Source organism: Podarcis tiliguerta (genome assembly GCF_965153285.1).
Source record: "Podarcis tiliguerta genome assembly, chromosome: 11".
NCBI lineage: Eukaryota > Metazoa > Chordata > Lepidosauria > Squamata > Lacertidae > Podarcis > Podarcis tiliguerta.
The window spans coordinates 51258027-51271830 of record NC_139544.1 but is presented as its reverse complement, the minus strand read 5'-3'; the positions used below and the strand labels follow the sequence as shown (position 1 = coordinate 51271830).

The 13804-nt window shown below is 44.4% G+C and overlaps 1 protein-coding gene across 3 annotated transcripts in view; it reads left to right on the top strand.

Moving 5' to 3' along the window:
• DCC (DCC netrin 1 receptor) overlaps nt 1–13804 on the top strand; it is a gene marked incomplete at its 5' end in the record, with an annotated part of 926289 nt that overhangs the window by 901332 nt on the left and 11153 nt on the right. For all 3 annotated transcript variants that reach the window (XM_083402635.1, XM_083402634.1, XM_083402636.1), the window contains one exon: nt 11337–11479. In XM_083402635.1, the coding sequence (XP_083258761.1) occupies nt 11337–11479 (143 nt within the window). The remainder of the gene's footprint in view (nt 1–11336; nt 11480–13804) is intronic.

The following is a 13804-nucleotide window of genomic DNA, read 5'->3' as shown; positions in this document are numbered from 1 at the left end:
TGCCCACTACAGAACGAAGGCCCTTCACCCCATGGTAGAACCTCTGATTTGCTTGCAGAAGGTCCTAGTTTCAAACTCCAGGTAGGACCAAAGTTGGTGATGGGCACTCTGGGCCACTGAGGCCTCTAGTGACCTGGACCTATACCTGCAGTGGAAATATGCATGTCTTATTTCTCCCTGTGGTTGTGCAGTACAGAGATGGAGCTAAGTGTGGAGGCTTACAGCACAAAACAAAAATATGTCTCTGATTTACACGCTATAGGTTTTAGCATGTAAATATTACATCACACACAGTATCGTGTCTTCTTTCTAATGAGTGGCATTGGCAAACTGGCCGAATTCCAACTGCCTGGACTAACATGTGGATCAGAATGAGGTTATCTTTCAGAATGCACACTTGTCCAGATTTTGCAATGCAGTTCTTCACTCAGTATTATGAGGAAAACGCATGCAGAAAAATGTGCATTTAAAAGGAAATATTTACAGAAACGCCCATTTTGCCTTGATACATTAATATAATAATAATATGGACATATGATTGAAAACATGCGACATCAACATGGACAAGAAATACGTTGACCTAGACATTAGGATACAGTGAGGGGGAAAGTATTTGACCCCCTGCTAAATTTGCCCATTTGCCCTCTGACAAAGAAATGACCAGTCCATAATTGTAATGGTAGGTTTGTTGTAGTTGTGAGAGACAGAAAACCCCCGGAAATCCAGGAAAACCCCCAGAAACCCAGAAGACAAAAGTCAGAGTTTGATGTGCATTATAATGAGTGAAATAAGTATTTGATCCCTTTGCAAAAAGATGACTTAGTACTTGGTGGCAAAACCCTTGTTGGCAATTACAGAGGTCAGACGTTTCTTGTAGGTGGCCACCGGGTTTGTACACATCTCAGGATGTATTTTGTCCCACTCCTCTTTGCAGATCCTCTCCAAGTCAGTAAGATTTCGAGGCAAATTTAGCAGGGGATCAAATACTTTCCCTCCTCACTGTAGATGCCCTAAATTCCCATGCTCATGGCAGCTTTTGATAGTTCTGTCTGCCAAGACCATCTTTGCTGTAGTCTGTTTGTCTTGACACTGGCTAATAGATCTGTGGAGTGATCAATTGTTAGCCAAACCAAACAGCAGGACTCAAAATGGTAAGCTACGAGTGGATCTTGTGAAATTGTGAGGTGAATATCTCAAAGAAATGAAAGGTGCCATCACACAATGTTTTCTTGCAGTTTATGTACTGCACAATGGAGATCGTTTGAAGTGTCCAGAATCGGATAACTCCCAGCTGCTCAGTCTTCCAGGTTTTCTTAATCCCTGACAGATAAGAATTACACAACAGTTGAAACCCACACCATGTATTCCCCCCCCCACTTCAAACACCTGCTGCCCATCAATAAATAATCCACTTCTGACAACAGACAGAAGCTCTGAAAATCCTGCACATCAAGGGGACCGCCAATGTTGTCTTTTCCCTAACTAATGCTGGCAATAAATATTGGAATCCAGTGGATGAGATGTATTCAGCCCTGCTCGCCCTACTTCTTTGGGATATTTATTTATATACAGTGGTACCTTGGGTTAAGTACTTAATTCGTTCCGGAGGTCTGTACTTAACCTGAAACTGTTCTTAACCTGAAGCACCACTTTAGCTAATGGGGCCTCCTGCTGCCGCCGCGCCGCCGGAGCTTGATTTCTGTTCTTATCCTGAAGCAAAGTTCTTAACCTGAAGCACTATTTCTGGCTTAGTGGAGTGTGTAACCTGAAGTGTATGTAACCCGAGGTACCACTGTACCTCTTTTTAGGTGGACCTCACAAAGCAGCTTAAATAAGATTATTACAACAATAAACATCATTTTAAAAAATAATGTTGCCATAAAAGCAAAAGACACGTGTTTGTTTAAAACAAGGATGGGGGTCCTTTCACTCTCCTGGGGTTGTTGTACAACAACTCTCATCATCCCTTACCACTGAGTATGCCAACTGGTGCTGATGGGAGTGCAGAAACAAATGTAGATTACCTTTGTACAGTAGGCTAGTTTCCGTACACACTCATGCAACCCCCTCGATCCTCCATCGCAACAAGCAAGAGGCATTATGGGAGTTTAAGGACCCATTCCAGAGATCATTTACCTGGAGAGAGCCAGAGACTGAACCTGGTAGACCTTACGCATACAAACCATAGCATTAATCAAGACAATAGCATCAGATATTAGCTCCATAGTCGTACTGCCAAGTGGCGCATATAGCTCTGATTTATGGCAGCACAGGTGTTTGGCACCTGGATATTTTGTAGATGCCAAAATATGCATAAACAACATTGTAAAAGGACGACCATTTTGAGGCATCGAGGCTATGGAAGGAGCGGAAAATGTCACATCTGTTAAGGTCTCTCTTGTTTGTGCACCGATATGAAATGCTGCCGAACTATTAAAGCAAGCTTCAGCTAATATGCTCAAGGAGGCCTTCCGGTAATAATAAGCTAGCCAGTATTTGCACCTGGCAGACATATATCGTCAAACTAATGAGCTAATGAAATGTTTAATAACCCTATGGAGGAAATAAAATTTTCCTACAGTCAATTCCTGCTGTGGTTCTGCACAGCAGCAGCTGATCAGCATCACCCTCTCTTTGCTTTCCAACCTGTGCAGGGCTCCTCCCCCCTTTTATTTTTCTTTCATGTTTCTAGATTTTGCTGGCACTTTGAGATGCCCTACTGGATTGGCATGCGTTAGGACCCAAGTGCCATTTGTTTGATTAATTTTATAATTAGCCTAATTCAGTTTACTTACAGTTCCAACCTCCCGTGCGCCGGGCTTTGTTTCGCTGTGTTTTGTTTTGCTGTCGTTCTGTTGAATCGGTTTTTGCATTCAAAGAAAAGAAGCCTTCTTGGACATTTTAATCGATTGCAGGGAGTGAGCACAGCTAGCTGCAAAGACCAAGGAACAGGGCTAGCCCACCACAGCATGCTGAGTGAGCCACTTGGATGGTGGAAAACAAACTCCCCCCCCCCCTCCAAGTGACCGTGCATTTTGGCCAAAGTTTTGCAAGGCTCTGGTGGCATCTCATGAGACTTTTTATCACATCTTGCGAGGAAAGTGAGACTGTAACGCAAGCATGAGGAACCTTTTCCAGACAGAGGGCCATGTTGCCTCCTGGGAAATCTTCTGAGGGCCCCATCCCTGGTGGGGCCAGAGGAAAAAAAACTGTACGGAGCAATGAAACCAGGACAGGGGCTGTGTAAGAGCCAGGGGCTACCAGTCAGGGCCACCCCAATCATGAGGCAGGTTGAGGCAGCTGCCTCAAGTGGCAGTATGCATAGTATCTCTGTTGCGTGGTGAGTTCCCACCTCCCCCCAGTGGAAATAAAGACACATGACACAGATATTTAAGGTTAATGGGCTAAATATGGCCACAACTTTATTGGTTACAGGTGATGAGCAGTATTGTCTTAGGCCTTGGTCCTAACCAACTATCCGGCTTCAGCCTGTTCACTTGAAGTCCAGGAAGGGTTAACCACCAGTAGGGGGAGTCCTGCTGATGCACATCAACTAGGAACTCCCCCAGGGTCACCGCTCAGGGGCGTGCCTTAGGCCCTCACCTCCATAGGCTTCGGACAGGGCCACAGGCAACGCGGAGATAAGATCTGTGACAAACTGGAGCAGATGGAAGCGGCAAAGAGGGAGATCCCAGGCCGCCCCTGCATTAAATGGAGCAGGCCACGCCCCCCCAGGCCAGCCGATTGACTGGCCAGGGGATGATGCAATCAGGACTCCCCCAATCGCGCGGAGGCTGAGAGCCAGCCCCCGAGTGCATGGTGGGAGGGTGAAGCCCGCAACCCCACCTCCTTCTACGTCAGAAGTGGCTTTCTGTCTCCATGGCCAGAGGCAATAATACTTCTGAAAAGCAGCTACTGGGAACCACTGGAGGGGAGGGTGCTCTTTTGCTTGGGTCTTCCTTCGGGTTTCCCATGGGCATCTGGTTGGCCGCTGTGAAAACACGTTGATGGACCTGGCTGATCCAGCAACCTCTGGTGGAGGGAGGAATTTGGTGTCTCCATGGACTCCTTGCTCTCTTGCCTTGGTGTTGGCCTCACATGGGTGGCAGCATTCCTGCTGCACATGCAAGGCTTCTGCAGGCTTCTGCAGGCCAATCCCTTTCCACTCCTTCCATAGAGCGTGATGTATTTAGGTTGAGGTGGCTGGGAGACCATCTGCCCCTCTGCTGCCTTGCTGCAAGGCCTAAGAGCACTGCTTGAACTTAGGTAAAAATGCAGAGCACTTCCAATGCTTTGCTCTAAGGAAGAACCCCAACAGACAGACACACAGAGAGAGACACACACCCTTTGGGCCCTTTCTCAGAACAAGGCAAAGTGAGGGGACAAAGAGAGCTAGCTGCCGATGCAATGGCAACAAAAGTAAGAGCAAGTTTGGAAGGAAGGAAGGAAGGAAGGAAGGAAGGAAGGGAAGAAGAGTTTGGATTTGATATTCCGCTTTATCACTACCCGAAGGAGCCTCAAAGCGGCTAACATTCTCCTTTCCCTTCCTGCCCCACAACAAACACTCTGTGAGGTGAGTGGGGCTGAGAGACTTCAAAGAAGTGTGACTGGCCCAAGGTCACCCAGCAGCTGCATGTGGAGGAGCGGAGACGCGAACCCGGTTCTCCAGATTACAAGACTATCGCTCTTAACCACTATACCACAAGGAAAGGAAGGGTGATCAGTGGCAGCAGAGAGAGGATGAGCAGAAGGTAGCAGAGAATGAAATTCAGGAAGAGTTGGCGTAGGGTTGAAGATTCAGCACAGACTTCTGAGATGGTCCTCCTACCAGTTGCTTATTCCTCACTCTTACAACATTGATTAAGAGGTTATCCCAACATTTGCTTCTTCTTTATTTATCCCTCTGTGTGTGATATTTTTTTACTTTAAATTTTGAGCTTTAATTGCTACCTGTTGCTAGTCCCAAACCAAAGACAGAGGAGGGGAAACTTAATTGCCATTTTGGTTTCTCATTAGCAATGCCCAAACGGAGCCATCTGCCTCTGTGCAGAGAAGCAGCTCTTTAAGGCCCAGTGACATCAATTAATGAGTTACATGTGAATAACATGATTTCCCCCCCCCTTCCTTACTACCTCCCTGCCGTAGCAGGCTCACAGGTGCAAATATTCCATGTGCCAGGCATATATTAGCAAACTTTATTCTGCTATATAGTTTGTGTGCCAGGCCTAATGGATTTTGAATGACTGGCTTGTTCCAGGAGAGAGAGCAGAAGTCCTGTAATTTATTTGGCAATAATTTTAATTAGCATTGCTGTGCAAATGGGAAGAACAAACTGAAATGAAAGAAATTAGCATAAGCTTTGAAAGACTCGTGTCAGCTGTGCCACCTATGCTGTTTATTTATTTACTTTTAAGTCCTGAATACATATGCAGTTACTAGCTGCTCAGCACACAGGTGCTGCCTCTATAAAGTCCCATCCTGCAACTGGTGCCACAGATTCCATAGTTTACCTGCAAGATCACCTTACCCAGTGCCTGCGCTCTCCGCTACTTTGATCACTTACAGTCTGAAACTCCTTCCTATTGATGTAAGGCAGGTGCCTTCACTATCCTCTTTTTGGCACCTACTAAAAACATTTTAGTTTAGACATGCCTACCCAGATGTGTAGGGACGCGGGTGGCACTGTGGGTAAAACCTCAGTGCCTAGGACTTGCCGATCGTATGGTTGGCGGTTCGAATCCCCGCGGCAGGGTGAGCTCCCATCGTTCGGTCCCAGCGCCTGCCCACCTAGCAGTTCAAAAGCACTCTTAAGTGCAAGTAGATAAATAGGGACCGCTTTGTAGCGGGAAGGTAAATGGCGTTTCTGTGTGCTGCGCTGGTGCTGGCTCGCCAGCTGCAGCTTCGTCACGCTGGCCACGTGACCCGGAAGTGTCTTCGGATGGCGCCGGCTCACGGCCTTTAGAGCGAGATGAGCACGCAACCCTAGAGTCGGACATGACTGGCCCGTACGGGTAGGGGGTACCTTTTACCCAGATGTGTAGAATGTGGATGTACCCTTTAATCTGTTTTTGGTTTATTGTTGGTTTTATGTTTTGAAAGATTTTAAAAGCTGGGTTTTTTTTCTTTCTTTCTTTGTTTTTGGCAAAGTAACAATCATAAATAAATAAGAATAAAAATGTGCGCCCCATCACCGAGACCACTCCATAGTAACTACCCAACCTCCAAAATTTCAAGACCTCTTGCAATGGTTTGACCTCTTTCCACTTTTAAGGACTTAAAAAAAATAATCTCAAACTGATGTGGAAGGTATGAAGCACTGAACATAAGACTGAATAAAATGAGAAACTGAAAGAACCTGAAATTGGCAGATTTTCCCTTCCCTACCCTCACACCATATAGAGGAGCAACTGAGAGTATCAAAATGCCTTCAAGCAGTTGTGCCTAAAAACATTTTATTCCCTTTACTCTTTCCCCTCTTGGATCATATTATTTTAAAACACACACCCGTTATCTTCTGTGGATGGCTATATCGTCTGTTCTTTCTTTGAGATTCTGGGAAGTTCAGCAAAACTAGTTATTGAGGAACTCATTTATTACAGTGAAGATAGGGTGCTGATTGTTATCTTTTGAAGAATTTATTTAACTTTCTTTCTTAGCTTTCCCTTTTTCATTTCAGCTAAACTTGGATTATCAAAGAGATTCAGGCATGCAGAAAATGTCTGGCTCTCTTTTTGTCTAATGCTTCCTAGTAGAAAGATATTTATAAGTGGCAAAGTTCAACGTGACACTCTAATTTGGGAGAGCTTTGCTTTGAATATTCTTCAGCATTTAGCAATGCAAGCCTCGCTCACCCTGTGCTTTAACATTTGATTAAAATTAATGTTTGGGAAAAGGGGAAAAAACATCAGTTGTAAAGAAAAGAAAATCAAAATGCATTTTTAAACATTCTCTCTGTAGCCTGTTGTTGGTGTTGAATTACACTTCTTAAGTATAGCCAAATATATATCTTTAAAACCAGACATTTAGAAATATTTCCACTGCAAACTAGAGCAGAATATGAATGGCCCACCCCATTTCATCACCCTATTTTCGGGAGGTGGCCATTTTTTTTGGGGGGGGGGAGCTGTGCTGAATTGTTAAAGGAGAAGCGGTAGTTGTGTCCAATTGGCCTGGAAGGGTGGAAAACATGGAGACCAACAGTTGATAGAGCCACAGTCAATAATGGGCAGAGTTAAGTAATTTTAGTTTTGCCCCCCATCTTCCTCTCTACTGAGTCTTACAATGGCAACACTTGAAACTAAGGAGGAAGCTGACAGCCAGGGCTATCCCCTGGGCATGTTGTAAGTAAGCAGGCAGACAGGTAATGGTGGGAAGGGGGCAGTCCAAGGGCAGACTGAGGTTCGTAGGGCAGTGTCCCATTGGCGAACTAATACCAGTGTACTGGAAGAAACAAAGATCACCAGTGTTGAAGCAATGATTCTTTAACATCAACTTCGTTGGACTGGTCATGTTGTGTGGATGCCTGATTATTGTCTTCCAATGCAACTACAGTGGTACCTCAGGTTACATGTGCTTCAGGTTACATACGCTTCAGGTTACAGACTCTGCTAACCCAGAAATAGTGCTTCAGGTTAAGAACTTTGCTTTAGGATGAGAACAGAAATCATGCTCTGGTGATGCGGCAGCAGCAGGAGGCCCCATTAGTGGTGCTTCAGGTTAAGAACAGTTTCAGGTTAAGAACAGACCTCCGGAACAAATTAAGTACTTAACCCGAGGTACCACTGTACTCTATTCCGAACTTAAAAATGGAATGTGTAATGCTGGTGGTCAAGAAAAGAGGTTTAAAGACTGTCTCAAGGCAAATCTTTAAAAATGTAGTATAAACACCGACACTTGCCTGTGAGCGCTCCAATTGGAGAACAGCCTTTACCAAAGGTGTCATGGGCTTTGAGGACATTCAAACTCAGGACGCAAGGGAGAAACGTGCTAAGAGGAAGGCACACTTGGCAAATCCACACTGTGATCAACTCCCGCCCGGAAACCAATGTCCCCACTGTGGAAGGATCAAGAATTGGCCTCCACAGTCACTTATGGACTCATTGTTAAAATCATGTTTATGGAAGACAATCTTACTAGGCTACGAGTGATTGTGAAAGAGGAAAGCCCTGATGAACCAGCATCTCTTTTAAGGGAGTACTTGCAAAACACTCATTATTTAGCTCTAGGTGTTCTCCAAATCCAGATATACAAGAGAGGGACAGGGAGCAAGGTTGAGGATGGCAATTCTGCCCAACACCACTGTGCCTGTCACCCTCCATGAGCTGAAGATCAAATATCCAAAAGAGGGAGCCTGCCATGGTCATGGAGACTCTCCGCATGAGGCAGACTCATGGAATTTGGGGTTCTACATTGCATGGGGTGCCTAAAGGTAAAGGTAAAGGGACCCCTGACCATTAGGTCCAGTCGTGACTGACTCTGGGGTTGCGGCACTCATCTTGCTTTATTGGCCGAGGGAGCCGGCATGTAGCTTCCGGGTCATGTGGCCAGCACGACTAAGCCGCTTCTGACGTACCACAGCAGTGCATGGAAAGGCCATTTACCTTCCCGCTGGAGTGGTACCTATTTATCTACTTGCACTTTGACGTGCTTTCAAACTGCTAGGTTGGCAGGAGCTGGGGCCAAGCAACAGGAGCTCACCCCACCACGGGGATTCGAACTGCCGACCTTCTGATTGGCAAGTCCTAGGCTCTGTGGTTTAACCCACAGCGCCACCCACGTCCCTGGGTGCCTACATATGGGGTGCCTACATAAGCAGAAACACACACACAGCCTACCTTGAAAAGTCACCCTCTAACGTGTGGGGTAGCAGGGGTGAAGCTAGTACTCTCCTCCCTGATCACATATATTAATGGTTTCTCAAGACTGGTTAGCCTCTGCTCTCTTTTTCCACACATGGACACACTACCAAAACACAATGGAGTAGAGAAAAGTCTTCAGGACATCAGCATTATTTTTCTCTCGGAAGGTCCAAGCAATGGCACTGCTTCTTCCGTTGAGACAAAGTTACTTGTCTGTAGTGACACCAGCCCTCTGGCCCACACTTCCTCATGCAGTTTGGGAGGCACCCGCTGTGGCCAGATTTAAGCAGCTCCTGAAAACCTACTACCATATTTTTCACTTTATAAGACGCACCAGACCACAAGACGCACCTAGTTTTTGGAGGAGGAAAACAAGAAAAAAAATATTCTGAATCTCAGACGCCAGAACAGCAAGAGGGATAGCTGCGCAGTGAAAGCAGCAATCCCTCTTGCTGTTCTGGCTTCTAGGATAGCTGCGCAGCCTGCATTCACTCCATAAGACGCACACACATTTCCCCTTACTTTTTAGGAGGGGAAAAGTGAGTCTTATAGAGCAAAAAATACAGTAGTTTCCATAGACTTTCCCTGCCTCTGGTCACACTGCTCAGTGTTTCTGTTTTAATGCTTTGCTTTGCTTAACTTTTTCTTTTTTAATGTATTTACTTTTTGCTTGTGATTTCACTGTTGATGTGAACTGCTTCAAGATTTTGTTATATTTACTGGTGTATTGGTTATTTTAAAGAAATCCAATAAATATTTGCCCCGTCCCGGCACCTTCTGGGAGGAGAACGGTGGTAGTTGAAACCAATTGACCTGCCAACTGACCAAGAATTATCTCTCTCTGCGTAAGGAGAGAAAGAGTAGCTGCTTTCAAGGCTGCAGAGAAAGAAAGCCATAGCAGATAAGCATCTCTGGGATTGTTCCCACTCTGCAAAAATTTCCTCTCATTTTTGGCATTTTGGCTCTGCTCAGTCCAGCTACAAATGCAGCCTTTTTATACCAATTTAACTGTGATAGCTTCCCCTTAGTGTAGTTGTGGTTTTGTGAGGGTGCAGAGAAGTCCCTTAGCCCTCTCTGTCTCTCTTTACTCAAGGTCAACCACTCTTAGTATACATACTTGAGCTGGCCCCCAAATCCTTCCTTCTGCATCCAGTCCCTCAGGTCAATATTGCAAACCCCTATTCTTTTCTGTGCCTAAAGATGCTTTGATGTTCTGCCAAGCGCTCGTGATATATTTGATTTCTCCACCACCAAAAACCTTCTCATTTTTTTTAAAAAAAATAATTGTATTAGGTTTTACAGTTTTATATTCATCACAATAACATTATTCCATGAAAAAAGAAAAATACAGTTCCCCCTTCCCCCCTCCTCCCTACGACTTCTCTCAACTTCCTTCTCTTGTTCTTTACACATTAACTTCTCTAGCTTGTTCTGTTATACCTTAATATTGCAACCTTTAAATTAAATGTTATTATATTCTCCTCCTTTTTATACCATACTTATTTTCAAATTACCTCTTGCATACGTTTTGATATTTTCCTGTTATTACATCTTGATCTCTCTATTTTGTTGATTGTAAGTGTTTGGTCAAACACAACTAGTCAGTCTACTTCTTTACAATATTTCTGTAGATGCAAAATTAGATTCAGTTAGCATATAAAGGCCAATTTACCTAATTCACACACAAACAAAAAAATGCAAACTGGAGCACATTCATCCTTTGAAATTCATGTTTCTCTGACATATGCGATGTAGCTCTCCAACAAAGTAATGAGTGCAAAAAAGCATATACTAGGGTGAAATGGGCATAAAAATGCATATATTAATTAATATAATTCTATGCATCAAATGTGGATATTAAGCAAAACTACATACAAAATTGCAGCTGTATGGAGAAATTCACACTAAAATGCTGCTGAATTTTCATGAGGACTTTTTTTAAAAATTGCAAACCGATGTGGAAATGTGAACTGAACTTAAGATCAGAAAAATTAGAAACCGAGAGAGACCAAAATTGAGATTCATCCATCCTTTGACTGGGGGGATTTAATATTTTGCACTCATTGATTGCAGTGGGAAAGGCTTGAGCATGTAGTTGGGTAGCCCATCAAAATCCATGAAAAATTTAAAAGTGTTTATTACCTAGATATCACCTCTAATTGACTTGGAAATGGTTGTGATTCATTTCTGTGGAACTTACTTCCAGGTAAGTATGCTTAAGACTGTAGCATTAATCTAACTGGGTTTTATTTTAAGATTTCTATTTGGATCTTGGGCTGTTTAGATTCAATATGCTGTTGTGGTTTCATTCTTTTAAAAAATGTGGGCTACACATTTTAGGTGATAACAGATTATAAATGTAAGGAATGGCCTGGGCAAAATACGGCTGGTTTAATGTGTATTCTCATGTTGCTTCTGCTTTCTTCAGGGCATGATTCATGTGCTAATATAGTCCTAACTTCTCCATTTATATTGCAGCACCCAACCTTCCCAAGGCTCAGGTTAAGACAGCATCGCTTGGACTAGCTGGCAAAGCAAGATCCCCTCTGCTTCCCGTTTCAGTGCCGACAGCCCCAGAAGCCTCAGAAGAAGGTCACAAACAAACAGAGGATGCTGCAAATGTAAGCACAAGTCCATGGCTCTCTTGTAGTCTGGAAGCACTAGCTGAAATGTTTTGCAGATCCAGTCTCATACCAATTGGATTGATGGGACTGCCAAAGGCAGGTACAGTGATACCTTGGGTTACATATGCTTCAGGTTACATACGCTTTAGGTTACACACTCTGCTAACCCAGAAATAGTGCTTCAGGTTAAGAACTTTGCTTCAGGATGAGAACAGAAATCGTGCTCCGGCGGTGCGGCGGCAGCAGGGGCCCCCATTAGCTAAAGTGGTGCTTCAGGTTAAGAACAGTTTCAGGTTAAGAACGGACCTCTGGAACGAATTAAGTACTTAACCCGAGGTGCCACTGTATTACTGGAGAAGCAAGGCTGGCACTGAAAAGAACTGTCCCATTTCCTCCTCCTCCTCCTCCTCCTCCTCTTCCTCCTCCTCTTCCTCCTCTACTGTATAGCGGTTTGCACTTCCGTTGTTTAGAATACAAGGGATAATACTCATTTCTCCCACATTTCATCCCCATTTTTTTCTCTCCCAAAGCTTACCTGCAGTCAATTGGAGCCTTAACATTGACTTTTCAGGTTCAATATTAATATATTACAGAATCTGTGTCAAGTTCAAATGCACTCTCAAGTTCAGGTTTGTTTTTCAAATTCAATTCTTTTAAAAAAAAAATCTGCAAAGTATCCAGAAAGGTTTGTAAGAGCTTTGTAAAATCCTTTGTCCATCTCAGCCATTAGCTGTTTTAACTTCCAAGGCTAGTCTGCAACTTTTTCACTTGTAAAGTTTTTCATGCAGTTTAAACACCCAGGGATGGGAGTGAACTTCCTTTTTATCCTCCCGTTTTGCCAAATTAATAATTAATAGTTAATTTCCTTCTCACCTTGCAAATCAGTTTGAAGTTAGTTGGAATAGTAGGCGCTGCTGGCTGGTTCAGAGGCTTCACTTTCCTTTGAGGCCTTTGGGGGGTACCCCTCGCCTTTGCGCTTCCCCCATGGACCTCTGCAGTGTTGGGCCTGACAGAGCTGTCAAACCCGCAGTCTGTCTGCCATTCATGCCGACCCCGGAAGCACAAATTTGTCTCAGTTGAGAAAGCTTATCAGCCCCCAAGGAAGTTCAAAATCTTTCTGAGATAAATCAGGGAAAGACAATAGCATCTCAACAAACATGGGGAGTAGATCACGGGAACCACAGTTTTCCACAAGGATGCTATGTACCTTCACATCTTTGTTGGCCAACTTGTGTGGGTGACAGTGGGAAGTCTTCTCGCAATGCAAGTTTCAGCTTCACAGAAGAGGATTCTCTTGTCACCATGGCAGGGCAGGAAAGAGTTAAACTTTTCCTCACCAGCCACCATGGTTCCAAGTCCATTCAGGTTTCCCTGAGACTTCTAAATACATAACAAAAGATGTGCACTTTGATTGCAATACTGCAAGCAATGCTGAATCTAGTTTGGCTCTGGTTGGATGGAAACCATTCTCTCCATGTAAAAAGCTAGATCGCAAAGAGCAGTAGAGCTGTTGGGGCAGAACTTTGGAGTGGGTGACCATGGCCCCAGTCAGGTGAAACAGCAGGAGAGCCCCAAACACAACAGGGCTGGTTCACATTTTGAAATAAGTAATGTCTGTTGCCATCTAAAGAGTTGGCCCTCTGTAAGCCCATTAAGTCCAGAGTCAAAAATTACCTGACTGCGTCACATGCCAGGGAGAAAGTTCTTAGCTTAGCTGGCCTGCTAGTTTTCTGTGTGCAATGATTTTATCATTATTATTTTGAATGGAAGAGCATAGACTCCTGTGCTCTCCCCATTTGCAATCTAGAACAGATTCGGTCCAGATGGGGGCTGCATCATTCGAAATGCACTTGCCATATAGATGGCTCTGACTGTACCCCACATTCTTGGCAGCTACCAGCTTCCACAAAATGGAGGACCCTGATACAGTAATCTATATAGTTTCAACCTTTGCCCCTGAATGTAAAGCTCTGCAACATGGAAGTGTATTCAGCCACTTCCACAAGCACAAAATAATAATCATCATCATCATACTCCGCACATCTGACTGGGTTGCCCCAGCCACTCTGGGTGGCTCCCAACAGCATATTAAAAATACAATAAAACATCAAACATTAAAAACTTCCCTAAACAGGGCTGCCTTCAGATGTCTTCTAAAAGTGAGATAGTTGTTGATTGACATCTGATGGGAGGGTGTTCCACAGGGTGGGCGCCACTACCAAGAAGGCCCTCTGCCTGGTTCCATGTAACTTCACTTCTCGCAGTGGGGGAACCACCAAAAGACCCTCAGAGCTGAACGATGGGGGTGGAGAGACTCCTTCA